Source organism: Phaethon lepturus, unplaced genomic scaffold (assembly GCF_000687285.1).
Source record: "Phaethon lepturus isolate BGI_N335 unplaced genomic scaffold, ASM68728v1 scaffold4852, whole genome shotgun sequence".
NCBI lineage: Eukaryota > Metazoa > Chordata > Aves > Phaethontiformes > Phaethontidae > Phaethon > Phaethon lepturus.
Genome location: NW_010521096.1, coordinates 1 through 24558, shown reverse-complemented (window position 1 = coordinate 24558; position 24558 = coordinate 1). Strand labels below are relative to the sequence as shown.

The 24558-nt window shown below is 38.7% G+C and overlaps 2 protein-coding genes across 3 annotated transcripts in view; one reads left to right on the top strand and one right to left on the bottom strand.

The window, feature by feature from the left end:
* The window catches only part of IL16 (interleukin 16), a 47167-nt gene extending 29671 nt beyond the window's left edge, over positions 1-17496 (top strand). The window contains exons 8-22 of one of the 2 annotated variants that reach the window (XR_737988.1): positions 782-892; positions 2197-2311; positions 2526-2599; positions 2689-2902; positions 3950-4067; positions 5250-5382; positions 6209-6296; positions 7047-7522; positions 9967-10105; positions 11286-12381; positions 12879-13062; positions 14697-14798; positions 15498-15754; positions 16651-16776; positions 17040-17487. Coding sequence is in view for 1 of the 2 variants with exons in the window: in XM_010281385.1 (XP_010279687.1) it covers positions 782-892; positions 2197-2311; positions 2526-2599; positions 2689-2902; positions 3950-4067; positions 5250-5382; positions 6209-6296; positions 7047-7522; positions 9967-10105; positions 11286-12381; positions 12879-13062; positions 14697-14798; positions 15498-15750; positions 16651-16776; positions 17040-17233 (3423 nt within the window). In the remaining variant the exon portion in view is untranslated. Of the gene's footprint in view, positions 1-781; positions 893-2196; positions 2312-2525; positions 2600-2688; positions 2903-3949; positions 4068-5249; positions 5383-6208; positions 6297-7046; positions 7523-9966; positions 10106-11285; positions 12382-12878; positions 13063-14696; positions 14799-15497; positions 15755-16650; positions 16777-17039 lie in introns of both variants that reach the window. The other variant, XM_010281385.1, reaches the window with a different exon arrangement.
* Positions 17497-21296: 3800 nt separating this feature from the next.
* On the bottom strand, positions 21297-24501 carry STARD5 (StAR-related lipid transfer (START) domain containing 5; the record flags this gene model as incomplete). Its single annotated transcript, XM_010281387.1, has 4 exons — positions 21297-21444; positions 22005-22098; positions 23084-23201; positions 24310-24501. Coding segments are annotated over 4 exons (552 nt in total), but the record flags the coding sequence as incomplete, so codon positions are not given.
* Positions 24502-24558: the final 57 nt, after the last annotated feature.

Sequence of the window (24558 nt, the reverse complement as noted above, 5' to 3'; positions counted from 1 at the left end):
CTTCATGCATAGTTAGCTTTAGGTAATGACTTTTTGTCAGTGCTTAAATTAGTTCATAATACCCAATTCCATGTTCAAATAGGAGTTTTTCTTTATATATTGTATTAAAGATTCATTAAAATGGGTCAAATCTCAGGGGCTGGAGTTAAAAAAATCCAGTACCTGTGTAATGGAGGGAGGAAAAGCACTGAGAAATTGCTTGCCTTGGCTATCAAGCAAAAAGGATGTGCTTCACTGCTTTCAGCAGCAGAAAGAAGCCTATGCAGTAGCTTAATAGAGGCAGGACAGGGTTGTTCACAGTCTGAAAAACTTTTGTAAGCACTAATTCATATTTTGGGCGAAATGCTGAAAACAGGTCCTATATGTCCCAAGATAAAGTTATTTAGTGGCAAGATGAAGGAAGGAGTTAGAACTTCTTTCTTAGTTCAGTTCTTAGAAGCAAGTATGAGAACACTTGTTTAGGACCCCTAATGGCCACAAATGAGATTTTGACATAGGAGAATCAAGTGAGGGCACAAATATATCTTTCTACACCATTGCACCACTTCAAGGGCCAACAGTCTAGGTTCACTCTAGTTTAGTCACTGTGGGGCAATTTCAGTAAGTAGTGATTGAATAACAAGTGGCTTCTGAAACTTAGAGAGAATTGATTTTTTTTTCCTTTTAAATCTTTAGTACCATCAATTATAAGGAGGAAAATTTTAAATAAATAAGTTGTCCTAATGTATATAAAAAAATTTCTGGTTCTGCATTAAGATGATTTTTTTTTTTATGTTCACAGGCAATTTCAAGGCCATCTAGATCACTAAGTACAGCACAGCTAGTGCACACATCCTGTGGCTCACAGGCTTCAGTAATTTCAAACATCGTATTGATGAAAGGACAAGGGAAGGTGAGACTGGCTCTGTTGATTTACCATAAGGTTTTACTTCATTTCACAGATGCAAGCTGCTAAGTGCAGGGAAGTGACTTCGGGTATTAAGGTTGCTACTTCTGTGTTGCCAATTCACATCCAGGCTTTGCCAGGACTGATTAGTTATCATCACTTGCTTCTTAACCTCCTTCCACATCAAGCTAGCAACACCAACACTGACATTCACTGCCACCCTTTTTGGCATCTGGAACTAGGCTTGAAATCATAGACGGTGTCATCCATAAGTTGCACTAGCACAGCAACCGAAGAGCTTCCTTCAAGTCAGAGCTGAACCATAACGATGGTTCCGTTGCAAAGGAAAACAAGAGCTATCAGGAACACGCAGGACCTCAATAAAAAACAATAAAGATTTGCAAAAACCACAATAAAGCCTGAAGAAAAAAGAAGATAGTTGTAGCTACAAAAGTAATGTAATTTAAGATGCTTAAAAACAGAATACAGAAGCTATGAACTTAAACACATAGCTTTTGAGTTTGAGTAAGGTTCTAAATTTATTCATTAAAAACCTTTTAAGTTAAAATATTTAATATTTTATAACTATTTAAGCTGTGAGGTAACTCACAGAAATCATTCCATGAAGTATCATCATTTACAAAATAATCATTTGTTGCCTGTATTTTGGGAGCCTATGAGGATGTCACCAGCTCAGTACTTTCACTTTTCATTTGAGAGATGTTAAATGGCTTCAGAGGTGTAGATTAGTCTTGTAACATCCTTCTAAGGGTAGCAGGGAGTGTTTTATTTTCATATAAGTGGAAAAAGGGCAAAGAATAAGTAGAGGAGAAGTATCTACCTACAGAGATCTATTGGCATTGCTTAAACTTAGAACATGCATTAACTCTGGTAGAGGGTAAGAGAGAGATATCTGCACAAGATCTCCATCTGTGTCTGAAATTAGTAGTAATATCAAGACCTTATATGGTGGTTTTTATCAATCTCATATATGAGAGAGGAAATTAAGGAGAACAGATAAATTAAAGTCTCAAGGTTGCTTATTGGTTCAAGGGCAAAAAAAAAAAAGAATGTGGACACCCTCTTGTGTGTTTATAACAGCAAATTAATTGACTGCAACAAACAGAAAGCAGATCATGAGGGTATTCTGCTGAAATTTTCATTTGCTTTTACTACTGGCCTGTGGTTGACTATTTTTTAATGGATTATACTACTTTGTTGACTAGTACTGCCCACTCAGAAGAAGCTGCAAATGAACTATTATGAGAATTGGACATGGAGTCTCACACAGTTTTTCTTCCATAAATTAGGGTTTGGGCTTCAGTATTGTTGGAGGCAAAGACAGCATTTATGGACCGATAGGCATCTATGTCAAAACCATCTTTCCTGGTGGAGCTGCTGCTGCTGATGGAAGGCTACAAGAAGGTGGGAAATCCCTTTTCTCTTCCTTTTCCTACTCCAGATTCCCAAAGAATGATACCTAAAGGCAGATTAAAGTGAAGCTGAAATAAGCCATAATTGACTTTTGCACCAGCATCCATTATTGCATTTGCAAGACTCCTTTTGAGTACATGTATCATGTAACCTGTTGCACAATACAGTAACAGTAACATAGTACTATTTTTCTCTTTAAAACCAGGTGATGAAATCCTGGAACTGAATGGAGAATCCATGCATGGATTAACACATTATGATGCTTTACAAAAATTCAAGGTTACGTACTCTCCTTCCAGAACAATTTCTGTCTTTTCACACAATGTGCATGTGAACTCCACCCACTCATTATCTTTTCTTTCCAGCAGGCCAAAAAGGGTCTTCTGACACTTACAGTCAGGACAAGCTTCAGCACGCCTCACTCTGCTTCCAGCTGTCTGTCACCCCACTTGTGTCAGTCGCTGAGCTCCGATACATGCATAACCAAAGAAAAGAGCTCTTTCAGTTCAGAAACTGCAGCATTCGCATTAAATGCTACAAAGCCCAATGACAGGGTCATTATGGAAGTTACCCTAAACAAAGGTAAGTGCTAAAATTAACTGAGCACTCGGAAACAAAGCACTGATTGACAAAACACTCTTCATTTGCTCTTAGAATGTCTTTCCTCACTAACCTGATTCTTTTCCTGAACCAAGTTTTTTTAATACACTAAATTAGATGTTGGTGCCTGCCAGTGCTAACAGCTATCTATCAACAGCAGGATTTTTGAACACCATCTGTCCTCAAGAGCCAATCATTAATTTTTTTTCACCCAAGCATTAGAGTCACATTCATACGCTTCACATGGAAAAGTAAACCTCTCGGCAACAATTACCAATTATTAAGTAGATTATGCAACTGTTATCTATAATTATGCAAGAAGTTAATTTCATTCTTGAAAAGGCTTAAAAAACAAATAAAATACATATCTATATCTTCTTGTAGTTCTTTCACCTCCTTTCCTACTATCATCATCTTCTATTTATAAACAACCACTAGCAGAATGAAATAAACTTTTAAATATTGGAACATCAAAGCAACGAACGAAGCGAAGTCTCTATGAGGTAACAGTATGACTTACCAAACACACAGTATGGGATCCAACATCAGTGATTGTCCAGAGCAAAGAGGGTAAATTCACAAAAGTCTTAAGCTGTGTTATATAAAACAGAAAGGGGATTGAGATGATATAGCAAATAATAGCTACACATCCTTAATTTTTGTTTGGTTTTTTTTCTCCTTAATTTTGGTTTCTGTCTTCTTGTAAAGTCATTTGAATTCTTCTGTAATGACAGATATTTTGCAAAATAAACTTTCATTGTGTCTGTGACACACCAGTAATGAATTGCAAAACGGATCTTGGAACCCCACAAGCCAAGTGGTGTGCACTCACTTTAATCATGAGAGGAAAAAAATTAGAAAACAAAAAGAGACAAAAGCAGTAGGAGCAGCAGCTAATATTGAATGCAAGACTTTGGTTCTGGTTTGTATAAAAAAAAATGGAACTGAAGACAGTTTAAAAAAAGGTCTCTCCCATGGTTTGTTTTGACTGTTTCTTATGTCTTTTTTAATTAATATTAATTCTTTTAGAGCCAGGTGTTGGCCTTGGAATCGGGTTATGCAGCATCCCTTACTTCCAGTGTATTTCAGGGATTTTTATTCACACCCTCTCACCAGGCTCAGTGGCACATATGGATGGGAGACTCAGGTAGGATTAAAGAGTGTCTATCTTATGCCACAAGTTTTGCATTTCTCTGTTTTATAAGTTTATTTTTGACCTGTTTGGGCAGGAAGTCATAGTGCTTTCTGTGAGTTTTGGGTTTAAAGCATATGCACTATTCCAAGGGTTTGAGCATGCGTATTTAGGATATGTGGGATTTCCAAATGTATAGCAACCCAGTGAAATTATTGTCTCTTGTCCAGGCTGGGCTAGCTTTGGGGATCTTAGACAAGCATATAGCATGCTTCCTGGAGGAGATTTCCAAATGAGAAAGTATTTGGAAAAACCGAAGCATATGGCATATTCTGGCTTGTTTGAACACCAGTTTTTCCTGACACAAGCTCCTCAAATTCTATCCCTTCTTGCCCAACAGAAATACAGATTTGCTGAACTGAGTTTTAGTGGGAGTGCAGAAACTCACTTTGTAGGAGTTATGACCAATTAGTAGTGTTGAACATATTTAGAATTGAACAGAACACAGCACTTGCAGTGAAAGCTTTTGGATTTAACTTTAAGTGCTCTATAACCCTCCTCTCTACATGCCTAAGACTTCAGTTGAAAGAACTGTGGTCTTAGACTATTTGAAAGTTTGTATGATACGAATCAGTGCCTTCAGTCAGCCTCTTAATGTGTGTGGGTATTTGCAGTAGAGCAGAGAAGGGCAGTCTCGGTTTCCATGTAGGCCAAATTTGGATTTCATCTAGAAAGATTCAGCCTAGCAGCCAGCAGGATTACAATAATTTGTCACTAGAATTTTTCTGTTAACAAGTTATTCATATGTAGCAGAAATACAACATCCTTCTCACCTCAAATGACACCAGCAGACCATAAAAACATGAAAGTAGTGTTAATGTGAAAGGGAGGAAGGAAGATGTAGGTGGAAGCAGCAGCTGAGCCGCATACAGCAGAAAGATCACAGACACAAAGCATGCAGAGCTGAACATGAAGAAAATTGCATGCAACAAGGCAGTTAGATCAAAAAACCTTGACATCCAGTTCATTCCCATTCTGTTTTCTGTAAGAGGAAGAGACACATAATGATTTAATCTGTGATCAAATTAAAGGTCAACCACATGAATTTGCTTTTTGTATGCTTTCACATGGGTGAGACAAAGTTGGGAGAAAATCTGTTTTGTTTACACCGTCTCTCTTTTTTTAATATCTCTGTAGGTGTGGAGACGAAATTATTGAAATTAATGAAGCCTCAGTACAAAATACAACTCTTAATGAAGTTTATGCTATGCTAAGCCATTGTGATCCTGGTGCAGTGCAAATTATTATTAGCAGACACCCAGAACCACAGGTAGCATACTCTATATTCTTTCTGATTTTCAATAAAGCACATCTTGAGAACTGAAGGAGCAGGCGCTAATCTCAAACAGGTGAAAAAATGTTAACAAAGATGCTGATCTCTTTATAAGCATTGCTGCACACAAACCTGAGATGTGCACTATCTTACATATAATCATGGAAGATTTGAAGATCACTGGAGACAGTCCTACATGAGTTCCTGTGCTGTGAATAAGGAAACTATAGAAACAACATTTAAGGAATAAGTCAAAATATATTTCTTATTTGAGAAAGAATTCCCAATACTAAGAAAATAATTTGAAAGAGGGAATATACACCCCCAAAAGAAAGAAATGTTAACACACCCATCTTTTAGTAATTAAAATTTAGGTCTTGCCCAGCCAATATTTACAATTAAAGTAAAATATTATATTCTTGCAATGTTTTTCTACAAAACGTTTCCTAACACCAAATACTGTATAAATCAAGTTTAAATTGTTGCATAAGTTACCATGAAAATGTAGTATTAAATTATCTTATACTGGTAAATCCAAAACTCCACTTCTAGTGAAATATGCAAAAGAACTTTTATCTTTGAAAGACCCCATTTTATCTAAAAAACAATATAAGCAGCACATCCATAGATATACTTCAACTGAACTGGAATACATACAAATATAATGGTGTGCACTTAGCTTTAAAATTAACTGATGCGTAATATAACTAGGTCTATTAATTTCCATCAGAGGACTTGTAAATCTTTGTGAAAGTAATAAATGTTTAAATGTTGCTCACCCCACAGCAATCTCATGAGGCTATAATGGCATGATATTTCCTAGGTGTCCGAACAACAGCTAAAAGAAGCTGTTGCACAGGCTGTGGAAAATAACAGATTTGGAAAGGAGAGACACCAATGGAGTACTGAAGGTAAGGGGACAAGTGCATTCATTGAGACATGGTAATTTTGACTTAAAAGATATATAGGATGGATACATGCTGTACTAGAATCCTTGGTAATAGTCAAACAACCCAGAGCAGAAAGGAAGAGGAGGAAACCTCACAGGAGAGGACTCCTAACATGCCTCTTAAGATATGTTACCAGAGCGATGAGAAAAGACCAAATCTGTCTGATCGCCAGCAAAAATTTTTGTGCAAACTTCCTCTCGCTCTTGCTCATCCTTTCCAATTAGTAACCTCTGCTTAAAGCTTTTCAAGCAACTGTCAGTAGTCCTGTCAACAGGACCGATAGCAAGGAACTGCACAATGCAAGTGATGTGCTGGGGACAAACACCTTGTTCATCCCCTTGTGAGGAAAACTATATGCAGTTGTGGTTAGAGCTATTTGCCCAGTTCAGCTATGATATCCTCCCACAGTAACGTACTGCAATGATACTCCTTTTAGTGTCCTCATTTCTTCTAAAATGCAAAGCTAAGACAATAATCATCAGTAAACTATACTGCTGAGATAGATATATATATATGTATATGGAAAATGAATGTTATTTTGCTGTCCAAGAATTTAACTGTTGAGTCTCCGATCTACAAGCCCTTAATGCATAAATCATACCATGATCGGTTGATGCAAAGGTATTTAGCTGCAAATTTAATCATCTGAACCTTAGAAGTGAGCACTTTGCACGTATCTGAATAGACATTTTGAACATGTTCCTGATACAGGTGTTAAAAAGCTAGAAATGAGCTGGCATGGAAGACACCCATGCGAAAAACATATCGCAAGGAATGCTGCTCATTGCGACCGCAGGACACAGAAGCTAATGACTCGCTCCAGCAGTGACAGCAGCTACAACCTTAGGTCCTCATGTAGCAATGGTGCTGCATACCAACTGGCTGACTTGAAAGCAAGAGTACATAGCATTGATGTACCAATTACCAGACAGCCTGGCCTGGTGTACTCATTGTCTGGTAATAGTTCAGAGAGACTTTCCCCTCCTAATTGCAGTGAGGGAGATCGACCCTTGCAAAACATTAAGAAATCATCGGAGATCCTCGTTAGAAAACCTAAATCATCAAAGCCCAAACCTCCGCCCAGGAAATATTTTAAGCAGGACTGTACATGTAATGACCAGTGTGACGCAGACAGAAAAGAAAAGCTTGTATCGGAAGTGGCTGTATCACCTTCTGCAAGTGTTCAGGTAAAAAAAAATTTGCAAAATTTTTCTTGTGTTTGCATATTTGTGAGGCAGGGTAAGGAGGAAGGCAAAAAGACTTTGTATAATGTCGGGAAGAAAGGCAGGGAAGAAAGAGAAAGTGTGCATAAATATGTGAGGGCTGGGGGAATGAGGCTCTTCTGTTTTAAAAACAATGTACGTATCTTAGTGAAGCTAGTGTAGGTCAAAACATGATGTTCAAACTAAGGTCAGAAGGCAGAGAAGTACCCAAAGGGAATTTTCTTCCATTTCAAGGGATCTGAGTTAAAATCCCAGTGAGAGCAGCAGCAAGAATGAATTTGAGTCCCTCACTGTCACTCCTTGCGAACATGCACAACTGGTGGCATCGGACACTCTGGTTCCAGTGCGACTGGAACAGCGATGTGCTCTGGGCTGACACTGGAAGAATTTGCACAGCCTCTGTCGTCAGCTTGTTGATCCTAACCTCAACACTTACAGAGTCAAATCATATATGAAGTAGACAAGTTGTGAAACAATTTCTTTGGTTTAGTAGTGGATTTCTACTGGAAGAAAGCACTAATATTATGTACAGCAGGTAGTCGTTGGTTCATATACATTTCTTGAGACCAGGAGGTACTAAACTGATTTAAATTGTGAGGCACATACATATTTGTTGATGAGCTACAGCATTTGAAAAGTGAGTGTATATTTGTACATTACTAAATTTCAGTTCCCTCTCTTATCTAAGATAGAACAGAAAGACAGCTTTTCACATTTGCACGAGTGTAAGGGATTGTGAGATCTGCATGTTGAAATGAAGTTGTGGTTTGTTTAAAAGTGAAACCTCTTTCCCCTGGGTTTAGTAATATGCCAGCAGAAATGAGCAGATCTCAGTGCAATGCAAACAACCCCCCGCAGTTCCAAGCTAGAGATCAAAAGAAAATGCTATAGCTCAGACTGAAGTCCATGTGTAATGTCAACATCCAAGAAGGTTTCAATTCAGCACCTTGCATAAGGTCACTCTTTTACCATCCTCCAAGAAGACAGCAGTAGAAACATATTCATCAAAAACTACTAGAAAATCACCTTTCATAAGTAAAATTCAGGAAAATAAGTACCTGTTGAAGTTATCACTGCATGCAATTAACTATTCTTCAGTACTCAGTTATTCTAAATGATACGGAAAAAAATAATCTTAAGATCAATAAAGTTTATGAAAATTCAAGCTCTGTTAATGAAGGTAACTTCCTGTAGTAAGACAGTCTGTATATCTCAGGGCAATAGCTCCTTTAAGTCCCCAGGAGAGAGGATTTCTTGTCAGAATGTATTTCAGATCACTAGGACATTACTGCCTTTTTTTTTTTTTTTAACCCTTTATTCCCCAAACATTTAGTATTAGTGAGTTTGACGACTGCATACCACAGTTTTATGTGGGGGTTCTGCAGACTGTAAGGTTTTTCATAACCAAGAATGCCTAATTGTTATTTTCTACTGTGGCTTAAACTGCATTAATAAAAAGGTAGGTATAACTGCCATCAGTAAAGAGTAAGATCAACCTGTCTGTTCACAATGCTTCCAAATTGGCTACTTCCCTTACTGAATGTCTGATGTCCACATCTAACAGCAGCAGAACACAAGTGCAACTTTCAAGAAGGACCGTGGTAAGCAGGGGATGGAGAAAGGTTTTCCTAATGAGAGTTGCATAACAAACACCACCCCATTACAGAAAAGTTATCAAATTCTTCAATTACTGATTTGTTTCAGGACAATCTCATTTGTTTCTAGACCTTCATTCTCTGCCCTGTTTAGTTTTCATTCCTATTGGTAATCCTGGAGCTTAACTACATAGCAGGGAGCACTTCCAGTGTCACAGCAAAGCAGATGGTAACTTAGTACCATTGGTTACAAAGGAATCAAGTCATTGCAGAGCATGTGTTAATGATGTGGAGAGTGGCATTTACTGCAACCTCAAACTAATCCTCTCAACCTATGTTTCCAGCCAAAAATGAGAAAGGGAGAGCTCTGAGACTACAGTAACAATTTAACTTGTCTAGCTTGTGCTTAAGGGCAAAAGGCTTCAACAGAAAAGGGTTTAATATGAAGTTAGAGGAAATTCGCTTGGCTGGTTTGCAAAAGTCTACTGAATGGCTGATTTTACAAAAATTGAAAATTATAGTAGGCAGCCCTTTAGTTTATTAGAAAGTTTATTACTAAATTTTTGAGATGTTAATCGCATTTTTCACTCTCTTTACAAGTGCAACCATGAAATATCGTGCCAGCACTCTTGAAATTTAGAATAAATTAATTGCTGTGAGGATTACATCCCAAGCAGAAGTGAAAGCTTGATTTTTATTCAATATTTCTTTTCAGATTAAAAACAAATGAAAAAACTTCTTTTTCAGATTCATGGGTAGTATGGTTTGTATAATTACATTCTGACACATTTCTGTTTCCTGTTTGTGCAGCAGGAAGTTGGAGAACTAATGCTAGAGGGACATCAAACTGATGTAACCCACAGTGTCTTCACCACTTCTCCAACAGCATATGATACTGAACACATAACTACTGTTCCAGCGGGCAGAGATCAAGAAAGAAAAGCAAACTTAGGTATGTTTAATTCCATGAGCTTTTTTTTGCAGCTGAACCTAGCATTTAGTTTGGATTCCAAAATGGGTATCAAGAGGACTTCACCTTTCTCTTTAAATGCAGACTCCAACCCAAATCAGTACATCTTGGGGTGAACAGATGAAATTTCAAATTATTGATTAAGCTTTGAAAAAAAGGGAAAACTATGTCAAAAGAAGCACGATAGATGATTTATTGTAAAAAACTGTTAATGGACAGGTATACTACTGTTGTATTTCTACAGATGAACCTGCTTATTTACATTGAAAATTTGATATTAAAGGTTAGTTTTAGCATTTCTAAAGGCCATTTTTATGCATGGTTTCAAGGCTTAAGTGCTGCAATGGTACAAATCACTGATAATAAGTTAGTATCGTGTTGTGCTAGTTAGAATCAAGGAAACTTGAGTGCTAAGGGAACTAGACAATCTCGAGAGGTCTCTTGCAACCTAAACTGTTACGTAACGGTTTAACTTCCCAGATCATTAAAAAAAATGGTGCCTTAAAAAAAAATACATGTATTTTTACAGTGAAGCAGATAACAGTAACTGTGCAACTACATAAACAAAAGTTTGCTACCATGTCTAACTATTAATACTAATCAGTCAGTGATGTAAAAAATATTCCTACATTAGAATTGAGTTTTTACTTACTAGAAAAATACAACTGGAAATGCTTGCATAAGTTTAAGGAAGAATAAACATCAATCAAAGATCTTCATGGGATATTCTTTTTAGAGTGGGATATACTTATAAAGGTAGGAAAGAAAAATAATTTTTTTAAAAGAATTTACTGTAACACCAGCTTTTTCACTATGTTTCAAACAACGTTGCAATTTTAGCCTTATATTTTAACTGTTATACCCTATATAATGACTTCAGCAACCCAAAATTTCAAGTTATCTTTAGAAGTCGCAGGCCCTTTAGAAAAGGGATCTTGTATATAAGCACGGAAGTGCCTTATTTTTCAGTTAATTTCAGTGTCAGGAATTGGAACTTGTAGATCAAGAGCTATGAATTTTAAAAAAGTTTAAACTTTATAAAAACTTTTAAAAATACCTATTGGAGGCTTGAATTAAATTCAAATTTTATTTAATTAATAACAATGCATAGATAAGGGATGGAGAAGGAGCATTGTTTATAATCAATGTTTCTCTAATACAGGGAATCCACTTTCATCAATACAAAGGCCTATACTTAAAAGACAAGCACGGGTAGATTACAGTCTTGATACAACAACAGAAGACCCTTGGGTTAAAATTTCTGACTGCATAAAAAGCTTATTTAATCCTACGATGAACGAAGACAATGTCCACTTAGATTTGCAACCTGGCATCAACACAAGCAAAGAGTCTCAAAATCGATGCAGCTCAGAGACAGATTTGAAGAAATCAGAATCGGAAATAGTCAGTTCAAAAGTTCTAAAATCAGATGAAAATGACAGCGTGAAAAAGGGTCCTCCTGTTGCACCTAAGCCAGCCTGGTTTCGTCAAAGTCTGAAAGGATTGAAGAAAGCAAATTCAGATTTAAAAACACAGGCAGATCAAAGTCCTCCTGACCTTCAGAGTATTTCCAGCAAAGAACTGCAATCCAGTTTATCTCATGTCTCTCCTAGAGGGCCATCAATAAAACAAAGAATAAGCTCATTTGAATCCTTGAGTGCCCCACAGTCACCTGAAAAAATACACCGAAGGTTTAGTCTGAGACCATCAGTCCACAAAGAACACTCTCCCACCGCAACAGGGTCAGAAGTGGCTCCAGCTCATTTAAACCAAGCCTTTCTCCAACATTGTGAAACTAGCCAACAGCAGTCAAAGACACCTGCGGTCATGGGTACAAAGAGCCTAGATAGATCTTCCTCTCCCAGGGAGGTTCTTGCAGCTAGCTCAGAGAAAAGCAACAACACCAAAACTGAAAATTCCTTGGGTCTCTTAACTACAGAAACCATTAGAACTTCCCATCTTGTATCGGTAGCAAAAGCACACAGCCTAAGGTCACGAAGCTTCCCACTTACTGCTACCCAGACTTGTGAGATGATGAAGCCATATGATGAGAAGTATAGCAAAATCTATTCCATCAGTAGCCAGGTGTCATCTGCTTTAATGAAATCTTTGCTTTGCCTTCCTCAGTCTCCAGTCTTTTCTGGAAACAGCGCATGGGAAACTCTGGACACATTGTCTCGGTCCTCTTTGGAAGAGGATGGGACTTCTCTCTCACCTGCAAGTGAGAATCATCACCTGGACACTGGGTTTTCACTCAAGTAAGATACCATGTTTAAAAATCAGATTTGCAGATCAGCATTGGTGAGCATCTGTGCTGATCCACTGTCAGATTAACAATCTAAGGTAGTAACACACAATAGTAAAGCACAAACTGTTAAGAACTTTTTAGAGCACAGGTTGAATGACTCACATGACCGTTACACTTGTTTTTAATTTGTACTATATAAGCACACATGTATCTCACACTTCCTCCTGCTTAAGGAAGAATATTTCTAGCATCTGCATGATAAAGGAGATTTAAGTCTGTTTTTGCCTGGGGCCAAGAGATTATTCCTATTCTTTTATGTGATGGATCCTACTTCTGTTAGGTGATTAACTTGATTCATTTACATTTTTATGTATTTATAATACATACTACAGGAGCTACCACCCCAATTAAATCAAAAGATCACCACTCCAAAATTGTGCTGTGCTTTCGTAAGTATGTTCTTTCATAACTCAACATTTCTTTTTTATTCTTGTCACAACGGGACAGCCTCTCCGAGTTGAGAGAATATACAGTGAGCCTAGCAGACAATGAGAAAGAGGAAGAGAAACAGCAACACAGCTCACCTCAAGCATCTGGTGTGTCAGGGCAGTCTGTCATCTCTCTGCTTTCCCCTGAAGAGTTAGCAAAGCTTATAGAAGAAGTCAAATCACTAGACGAAGCAACCTTAAAGGTAAATCTGCTTTTTCTTTTTGTGCATGATTTTCAGAAATCGTGAAAAAAATTGAGAAAGCTGTGGAATGGATGCACCTGGTTAATCTTTGCAACTTGATATTACAACAAATAAAACAGTCATCTCAATATGTACCAATAGAAATGTTTAGGTCTTTTGATCAAAAATCTTTAAGAAGTCCTCAAAGATAACTAAGCAAGAGTAATATTTAACTAACGGGATAACAGTTATTCAGCAGGTAAGGTCAGCGTATGCAGAAGCAGGCATTGATATTTTGGAGGCCTTTCTTTTTATATGGGTTGCCAATCTGATACACCCTCATTTTTGGGATACTGAGCAACCTTTAGTCTTACTGGATTTATCTAGAATTGTGTCAAAGCTCAGAATAAGTCAAAATCGAGGTTAACTGTGTGCATTCCAGAACCATAAAGGCTTTTAAAGACTGCTCACATTGAAAGAAAGAGCAAGTAACATCCAGAGCTCTGCACTGAAAACAGTTCAGCTTCTGCTGGCAACTACATACTTTGCTTTGTTAAGACACTCTTTGTTAAGACACTCCAAGCTGTGCAAAAGCAGCGTAACTGCAATAATGCACCAACAAGCCAAAGTTAATTAGTTTTTGCCCCTTAGCTGACTGCAGTGGCATGTCTGCCAGGTTAGTCCTGGTTTGTGTCTGTACTGCATGGATTCACATCTTCCTATCAGAACACCAGGTACACGTGCTCTCATGTCAGAGACAAATTCTTGCTGACTACATCAAATTTTACTGGTAAGTTGCAATGAAAAAGCAGTTTGACAAGCAGAAGTTATGAAAGCAAAGTTTTGTGTTTCTTATCAACATCCCACGTTGATATTTTTGCTCTGATTAGCAGTAAAAGCTATGTTGCAATGTTGCCCTCCGTGGGACATTAGGCCCTGAGGTGCTAATTTCTCATACCAAGGCATCTGTTTTCATGGAATTTTCAGGACAATCTCTGAGCAGCACATGCCCTCTGTCTGGTTGCAGCTGGCCAGTGGGTTCAATTGTGGAAGGAAATGAGACACAATATCAAAAGATGCAATTACAATTGCTTGCATACTGAACAAAATTGTGAAATCATAGAAATCAAGAAAGCCATTTTTCCTTAGGAAACTAGGTTGTTACCCTATGCAAATTTATCTTTGGGGTAGCACAGTCAGAGACAGCTTACTCTGCCTGTTACTAGAACTTTGTTTAAAAAAAAAAAAAGGACTAAGAAGCAATTTTTTAAGCTGTGACACTTATATCCACGAGTTGCACGCCAAGTTCTTTTTCCACTTTTTCAATGAAAAGGTCCTCTAACACGATTCAGCAATATTTTCTGTTTCCACAGTACATGTCTATACTCTTTAACACAATTCAATTTATGGTCCAGATCTACCTGATAACCTGTTTATCAAATCAGAACAATTTTAGACACAGATCAGCATTTTTTAAAATAGGTAATTAATAGGTAAATTTGGTCAAAATCAAATACTAAACATGTCTCAGTATTATGCTTATGCCACTAGGTCTCATTATAAAATGCACAATGGACAAAAAAATCACGCTGATTTTCCAATGATCTTAAAATATCTGTTAGGATCTTCTTAACATTATTTTTTTCTCTGCCTAGGAATTTGATGATATTCATGTTACAATTTTGCATAAAGAAGATGATACCGGGCTTGGATTCAGCCTGGCAGGTGGCATTGATCTAGAAAACAAAGTGATAACAGTAAGTAGCATCTTCCTTAAAAAAATACTCCAAAACCAACCATTCTATCCAAAAATATGTAACATAATGGTTTTCTACTACAAAGGTTGGCTTTTGGCATAATCAAAGTAGGCAGCTATAGTGATAGAGTCAGAAGAATCGTGATCTTAATGGGTGAAAACAGGATCCTTCTGCACAGAGCTGCCCTCTCCAGGTGGTTGGCAGTGGTGTCCCGTTCCTTTAGGCACCGTACTCCCCAACAGCTCTGAAACCCAAGGCAGCACAACACACAGCCCTCAGCAGGAAGTAACCAACACCTTGTTGCTTACAGAAGACCGTGCAGGGTGATCAGGAGGAATGAGGTGAGCACATAGACATGTAAGGGGGCTGGAAGCTAGAGACTAGCTTCACACCTTCTTCCTCCTACTGGCAGAGCAGCAAGAGGGTCAGGACATAGCATAGCCAAGGTACATACACAGGCAGCAAGGCTTTGGCCACCTGATACAGGGGCTAAACAGAGTGCCTAGCTGCTTGAGGAGGGCTGAGCCCAGGAGAACTTCTCTGTACAAATTTATTCATCCCTCAGTCCTGAAATGTGCTAGAAGCAACTTGGTCCTGGCAAAGAATGGAAAATGCATGTGGCAAAAAATATTAACTATGTAATTTATCCTGTTTTTTGCTCTTTCCTTGTGTGTGTGTGGTGACTGGACTCTTCAATAGGTTCACAAAGTGTTTCCCAACGGACTAGCATCTCAGGAAGGAACTATTCAGAAAGGAGATGAAGTACTATCCATTAATGGAAAGTCCCTTAAAGGTGTGACTCACAACGATGCCTCAGCAATCATGCGACAGGCTCGACAACCCAGACAAGCTGTTGTTGTCACTAGAAAAGCTAAAGATGGAGAAAAAAATCTCAACATTTCAATTGACTCTAGTACATCTTCAGTAGCAAGTGATGTCTCACAAGAGTCTGGTAAGTTCAAGCGGCATTACCTTGCAGCCCCACCTGCTAAGTGTTTACTCATCACCTGAAATCCTGGGTGTTCCATAAAGCAGCTGAGCCTTGGCTATATAAATCTGAGAACTGGGATAAAGACAGCATGGTAAATAAAACATTCCTGAAACAGACATTTGGAATAACTTTGTTGGAAAGGGAAAGAATTAATGGATTTCTAAAATAAAGGAACCCTCTGAAAAAAAACCAAGCGTGATCCTCTGTATGAATTCCTGTAGACATACAAAGATTATTATTGTAGTAACACATCTATTTGAAGGTATAATGACAACTCAGTGAACAGCGATTCTCTATTCTAATATTAATTAGATTCTAGTTTACAAGCCTTTTTCCTCTCTGGAGGAGAATTTTGGTTTGAACAAACAATGTGCTATTGTTTGATATAGCAGGTGGCTATATGCGAAACATAGCAAGGTCAGATTTTTGCAGAACATTTCACATACTTAAGATATTTGGGGGGGGCGTTCTAAAGCATAATCTGGATACCTGCAGCTTTATTTATGTACTACAAATAAACATTAGCACCTTTGTAGTTGATAATAATATCATAACTAACATCAAATCAAATACGTTTACCTTAAATTTTGTTCATTGAACAGATTTTTCTATTTCTAGTAAATGTCATCAGCTTTCATTTTTATATTTCCATTCTGCCATGAACTCAAACACAACTTTCTCCCCCCAGCTTCTCAGAGGGCCTTACAATGACAAAAAGAGGAATTAAAAGTTATAATTTTCTCTTTCATTTGGCAGTTTATGGTGCCTTTGCAAATAAAACAGAAGTTCATTTTTTGTAACAGATGTTTTAGCTTTTCAGACTATGTGGTGCCCATCTGCTAACTTTCCATTTGTTTCCAGCAACTGAAGATACAATCTGCACTGTAACTCTAGAAAAAACACCCACTGGTTTAGGATTCAGTCTGGAAGGAGGGAAGGGCTCTATTCATGGAGATAAACCCATCATCATCAACAGGATATTTAAAGGTAAACACACTTAAACACATACATGGCAGGTTCTTAGCTGATGCAAACTTGTGCAGTTCATAACTGCTGATTTACACACATGAAAATGGTTTGTTTTTTTTTTTTCTTTTTGGAAACGCAGCATTATCCTATGCATTGCCAGTAATTTGTTACCTGATAAGACCAGGTGGTTTATTCCAAACATGCTGGTGATACTTAAGTGAAAGATACGTTAAAGACTCCTCCACACAAAGAATTAAAGAAAATTAATTTTCTTCTTCCAGGGACTGCATTAGAACAAAGCAGCCCTGTTCAGCCTGGTGATGAGCTATTACAAGTGCACACAACTGCCATGCAAGGACTCACTCGTTTTGAAGCATGGAATATAATTAAGGCATTACCTGATGGGCCCATAACAGCTATCATCAAGAGGAAAAATCCAAGCTCTGTTACCGCCAAGTCATCTGAAACTTTGTAGGAGAAGGAATTAGACTACTGACAACATTACAAAAAAGGATTTTATTACTTGCAGCCATTTGGCTAGCACAGCAAGATACTCAAGAAGCACATATGAGAAGTACATGATCTTACTGCCAGTTACAGAGCAAGCTGTCTGGGGTAAAATAAGATGTGCACAAAATGTGTATGATTCTTATTTCAACATTCAGAAACAGATGTTACAAAGTCTAGAATTATAAAATAATGACTTTATTAATAATATACTGGTTGTAATAAAATATGTGACAACTATAGTACTCTCCTATTTTAAGCCATTAACTTAATAACAGAAGCACCATCTGTTTTCAGTCCTACTCTACAAGTCTTGCTCCCTGCCTTGCCCTCCTTTCCCAGGAGGAAAAAATATGTCTACAAGCCTACAACTAAGGAAAAGCCTTACAGAATGTGTAAAGGGCAGAGAAAGGGGGATGCAACTTTGTGTGTCAAAACAACAACATGCCCTGGAATACTCCACCTTTTCTATTCAAACAACAGAACAGTCAAAACCTATCTAGGGTAACTTTCTAACAGCCACTGACAGAGCCATCTCAACTCCAGCAGCCAAACACGGGGGTGTGGGGCAGCGGGGAAAAGGAGTGTCTCACGATATTGCAAGGGTGAGGCAGGAAGCTGAGGGTAATATAGCAGAGGTTTTTCTGGCCAGAGGTCTCAGAGGACTACGGTAGGAGAGTAACAAGGCCATTGAGAACCAACCCTTACCTTCTAACCACACACATTTTTGAAAGGTCTGTGTGTTAATTTTGTAAGGGGAAGTACCAGTCAGAGTATTTGGGAATTAAAAGTTTTCTGAATCCAAATGTTTATTCCGGACACTCTAAATAACTTGGAGATAAATCTATGCTTCAAATGCTGCTATCAGCATCTTGGCAGTGCTCTCTAAGCACTGTATGAAATTCTACCAGCAGCAGCATGTGTATCTGTGGCAAGACAGTCTTGTGCACCCATTTGGTCTTCTCTGACCTACTTCACTGAAGGGAGAGATGCAACATCAGGATGAAAGCAGCGACTCACCAGTTGAAAGCCAGATGACTGAACTGGTTATTGCCCTTGGCTGTTCATCTTCCCATAGTTGGGAATTTGCTGCACCCTTCTTCAATTACTTAATTTCACCAAACCATAAACTGCAGGAGTTCAGAAGCTATTTCCATGCACTTTACACAATGTCACAGAAACAGAAATTGAAAGGGAAGTAGGATAGACAGCAGAAGGCATCAGCTGAATCCAGGCATAAAACTCACTTTGGCCTTACCTCATGAGTCAACTCTACATTAATTCTTGAAAGAACATTTTTAAAAAGCCATCTGCCCCCACACTTCCAAAATCCTTCCCAATTGAGTTGTCTTTTCAAAAAAAAAAACAATTCTCAGAACAAGAACAAAATTTCTATGAATTGGGTAGCAACTGGAATAGAAGAAAAATGTCAAATGGGATATTTTTGTACATTTTTCTTTAACTGGCACCTACCTGAAACTCTCTGAATATTTCAATTTTTGTAAAACTTCTTTTATTTAACTTAATTTGCTTTGTTGGATTTGGCTTAACAAAGTCTAAGTAAATGCCTGGTACATATAAAACATTCCAAAATTTTTCAACCCACTTGCCCGTATCACCAATATAGGAAAAACATGAATGATTTCTGTGGTGCAGAAAACCAGATCTGAACTTTTTAGCACTGTTAAAAGCTATTTCCTGTAAAAGACAGGTCACACTTTTTGGTCAGCTTCATAACTTTAACAACAGAGACTGGACTAGCTACAGCCATGGCACAGAATGCATTACTTCAATGTCATCTGCTGAAGGTGTCTTCACCTGAAACAGCTATTTAATTTCAGCAATTTAAGAACTGACATAGAACCCCCAAGATAGTTTTGATCTTTTTTTTTCTAGAGGTGCTTTTCTCACTTCACTTCCAGTTTTTGCATGCCTCTGCATTTCCTGGCATCTGCCAAGATCAAAAGCAGACAAAACAAGTGGTGTGACAGGCAGCGTCTCTTCTCTGTGGAGTCCTCCAAGATCTTACAAGATGATCTTTGCCAAGACATCTCTATCTCCAATTTGGCAGGGCAGAAGGCTGCATGTTAACAGTTCTTAATTCCTTCTGGACAGATAGTGTTGAGCATTCAGAAAAGGGATCCTTAAATTACTCCAAGGAAGAGCCTCACCTTCCACCTTTATTGCTCAGAGCAATTAAAAAAAAAAAAAAGGTAATAAAAAGCCCCATTGTCTGCAAAAGGTTTACTTGCAGGAATAACGAGTGGTGACCTGAGCTCTGGTCCTTGAACTTTTCACTAATTAAATTAATCATAATCCTGCAAAGACTTGCCAAGATGTTGAACTTCATGCCTAACAACTTCGGTACATTTAGATAAATATGTATGAGCCTCTAGTATCAGGGCCCAAATCTCTCCTCAGTGAATTTGTTGCTCTTAAGTACAGAAAGCAGCAATCTAAATTGGAAATAAGGACCAACCAAGGGCAAAGAAGTTGGGAGAGTGAGTGCAAAACACCTTTATCCCCAGTTAGTGGGGAGTGTAAACAGGAATGAAGGCTTTTCCCTGCCTTGTTGCTTTTAACTCAGAGATGCTGGAGGTCCAAGTGGCTCTTATGTTTCCTTGCTGACAAAGCAGATGCATGAGGAACCATTTTAAACGATGATCCAGGAGAAATAGCAAAATGTGGCAGAAAAATATTTATTTCATCACAGTCATACAAGTTTTTATATCTTTGTACATAAAGGAGACTAGATGAAAAACTGATTTCTTGAAAAATCTATTCCATAAAGTGAGATTTACAGTAGGAAACTTTGTGTGCAAGTCCATGCCCTATACCAAATATAAAACAAATACAAGGACAGAAAGCAGAGCATATCAGCCTTGTCAAATAATCGAGTTACAGCATGAAAATCACAACTTGCATTTAAATTCCTACTACAGCAATTAGTTTTCCTTTTGTAATTATACGTAATCCATAATAAGGTCTGACATTCCTGCAGCAACCAGCACCATAAATACTTTCTAAACCTGGACATATCACTGCATACAAGATCAGAAGTTGATTTCCCAAGATAGTGCTGTGAAGAAAACCAAGTCTTAGAAAAAAGCAATGTTCTTACGGCCTGTCAAGTCACGACTAAGCTACAGAAGATTATTTACCTGTTAAAACCTCTTACCACAACAGACCAAAAAAACATTCAAGTACATTTAAAAATGGTCAGTTCAAGTGCAGTTTAAAAAATGGCAAGTAAAGTGCTTAATCCTCTTTATTTATTGCCACTATGTCAGTGCAGTTTGTTTCATGACATTGTTGAAATCATCGGGTTTGGTACAGAGGGGAGAAAGGAAGAGTGTCTATTTGGCGACCCACAGACCTATGAACTGATTTGCACTGCTAGACCTCGATTTAGAAAAAAAAAAGCACTTAAGGCATATTTACCATTAGTACTGAAGTCTGCTGGAACAAACAAGTGGAATCTCCACACAATCCAATTTGTTCTGGTTTTTACCGTTCGCTGGCTTGGACCCACTGAAGCATCGTAGAAGCTCTACGGCTGCTGTCAGCAAAAGAGCTACCTCTTATTTTGGGGAAGGAACATTGTAGGAGCCTACAGGGACCTTGCGACAAAACAGGGCTGGCCTGCACCTGGATAACATTGTAGTGCCAAGTGGATTTTAGCAATGCTCCTCCACATGGACACTGACAAAACATGGCCAAGAACAGATCTAGTACGTGCATCTTCTCCCTGAAGAAAGCCCCCAGTGCTGCCTCCAGGATTCTTCCAGCCTCTGGTGTGGTATTTTTCTAATTACGAAAATGAAGGATATTGTGTTAGAAAAGAATGCATTGCTTTGCATACAGATAGGTAGAAAATGTGGTTTTAAAAATTTGCTTTACTAAATCCATTGTTCCCCTTTCACAAGTATCTTTGCTGGTAGCAAAGTCCTGTAAGGCCCACTTGGTATTTCTACCCTCAAGCTGCCAGGTTTTTTCCTACCCTCAGCTGGTGATGTCAGCAATTGGTCTTGTCACACTTTTAATGCCTTAACAGCTTTGGTCAAGTTGCTGTAAAATCCAGCTATGCTAGCTGGAAAGAAGGAATCCACCACCGTCTGGGGAAGATAGCCACCAAGATCAGTCTGAAAGAAACTGAGGAGTTGAGTCCTGTCTGGCTCCCTGAAAAGACAATGCAAGTGATTTTATAGCCAGCGGTTTAAAAGCGTTAAGAACTTTATAATGACTCTTATGTGTATTGTCTGGTGATAGATATTTGTAAGTAGTTTTTTTTAAAAAAAAAAACAACAAACAACAGACATTAATTTCAAACCTCAATGAATGTGGTTATCCCCACAAGTCAAATTACAGTCAAACTAGGCCTTAATTAGGTACATGACTGTTTATGAATTATGGCAATGTAATAAACAACCAGATATTCATTTACCAAAAATTCAGACCATACTTGTATGTTCTGCTGAATTTCTGCTTAAGACGTCAGCAAGAATCCTACCATGATGATCCTGTAACATTAAAGACTTCCTGCTATGAAATGAAGAGAGACTAATTCATTGCACACAAGAGAGAACAAAAAGGGCACTCATTCATAATGATTACCAGCCAAAGGAAGACAGAAACACATTATTGCCAAGAGGCTACAGATCACACGTGGCCACATACACACCACACAATGGGTAAGAAGGGCTTTAGAATGCATAATGTTCAAATAGATTGCTTCTTACCCTGGAACAGGTATACAGAAACAGCCACAGGGATAATTAAAACCTCTCACAAAACTTGGTTGAGGAGGACACAGTGGGTGTTCCACATTGGTGGCTATAAGAAAAAGCATTCAAGAAAAGTGTCATTTTCACAGAAGATGGGAAAGAATCCTTGGCACTCAAAGCAACAGCTGAGATGCAAACTCCCTAAAAGAGAAAATATTTAAGAAGAATAGCAGTATAAACTTTTCAGTGTGGGGCTGTGCCATACAAGCGGTCAGAAAAGACCATGGCCATGGAACGGGGAAATCAAAGCAGTGTTGAATTTAGAAGCGGTTGTTACTTCAAGCAAGACACTTTGAGGGAGTTTCCAATGCTGTGTGAGGGCATTGCTTTTCTTGAGAGGTCATTCAAGTTACTTCCAACAAATCCATGCCACAGAGGTATATGCCAGTTGACTGCTGAGAAGCTGAGCTCTGGCAGGTCTATAAATTCCTGGCAAGGCATTCCAGAACAAGATGGGAAAATGGGACAGCTGAACAGCCGGGCAGCAAAAGCTCTGAGTTGTGACAGGTAAACAACAGGATGAAATTGAAAAAACAAAGAAACATCCTTCCACATGGTGACAGCCCCTTAAAAATCATCACTGTTTGATTTCATAAGAACAATTATTTCCACATACAGGAGTGGTACGTTTATTCAATGACTTCACCAGAATCGAGAGGCAGTGCAGAAAATGTTAAAACAGGATTTAGCCTAACGGGACTCCTTTTAGAAAGTTCTGCAAATTCTTAAAAAAGCAACAGCACAAAAAACTCCAGAACTTAATAGTAAATGAAACACATGCCCAATCTCAAAAGCGTAGCAAAGGAAAAAACCACAGGCCAACAATATCATCATCATCATCTGAATGTTAAGATGACTTACATACTCTTGAGAACAATGATGTAAGGAGACCACTAATATTTTATCTTATGATCAAGATCAGATCAAGAACTACTAAACAGCATGCAACTTATTTTTTATTGTATATTTATTTCTGGCAGCTGCTGGTTATCCCCTAACATAACGTGAAGATGTTGAGAACGCAAGCACCTTACCAGCCGATAGCATCGTCCCATCTTCATATTGCTTCACGAGTACCACATCCACAAATTCTCTTGGTGAAATAATCCTCATGAAAGCTGAAGGGGTTGTGGTTCTGCAGACAGAGACAGTCTGGAAATCACAAAACAGGGTTATGTCAGCTGACACTTTCAAAAGTACAGCAGAAAAACCCCTGTACTTTCTGGTACTCTTTCAGTTACCCTTTCTAAACTGTATCAAGGAGTTCTGTTACACCTTTTGTTGAACAATACAAATCATCAGAGTCAAAAGGCATGACAATGTGTTGATGAAAGACAGTTTAATGGAAAAAAACCAATGTGATACGTGTTGTTCCGAGGTTGTTTAAGGACAGATACCACAATTTAATACTAAATGCCTGTAAGGTTCTCCCCAAGAAAAATAATCTTCTCAGGACTTCCACAAACATCCCTTGGACTGGTTGTTTGCATCCTGGCTGCCTCCGGGCACCTACATCCACTTCAGATTTGGGAATCTAAATCCAATGCCTTTTTAAGGTTCTGATACACTTAAAAATAATTTTTAAAAAGTAAATTAGACTGTACAACTGCAGCAGCAGAAACTACTGCTCCTACATAGCCCTTTTCATCTGTAATGCTCCAAGTGCAGCACCTCCATTTTAGTGATAGAACCACTGAGGCAAAGCGCTGGGTCCAAGGTCAGTCAACCAGCTAAAGGCAGAGCGTGACACGCGCAGCGCAGAGCATCGCGTGCTGCCGTGTTGCAAGGCAGGGCCCAAATCAACGGCTGATGACATGAACACTTCACCGCTCAGCTACACCTATGTATTCTCTAAACTTCCTCTTCTCTCACAAATAGCTTGTTAAAAATTATCATGCTTAACTGGATTGCAGCATTAACAACAACGTAGTGCAGGAATCTTTAAAGTTTTGCATTTACGTATTTTAAGAATGCAATATTTAGCCAAAACTGGGTTAGTAGTTCCTTTCAGAAAGATAAGCTGTTGTTAAGAGAATATATGTTAAGAGAATTTATGGAGGAGGGCTGAAAAAACCCCAAGATTCCTAATCCCAGTATTGTCAGGCTGATCTAGACAGAGAGGCTCCACACCTTCGCGAGACCTTTTCACCCCCCTGCACCTAACCCAGGCCGCCTCGCGAGGCACTGCAGCAGGCAGCGCCAGAGGCTTCTGAACCCAAGGCGGCACTGATCGCACCGGCACGGTTCTTAAGGAACTTACGTCGCTGAGGGCTTCGACGACCTCGAAGTCCTTCACGTTTTGGTCCCACTTGGTCCTGGGCCCGCCGGCCGCCGGCTTTATGCACTCCCAGACGTCCCGGGGGCTGGCAGGCACGATCCCCTCTCCCCTGTACCTGCGGCGGGGCGAAACGAAACCACAGCCCACCGCTCTCCCCAGCCCGGCCCCCAGCACCTCGCGGCGGCCATCCCTCGCCCCGGGCGTACTCACACGTTGCCAGCGAACTCCATG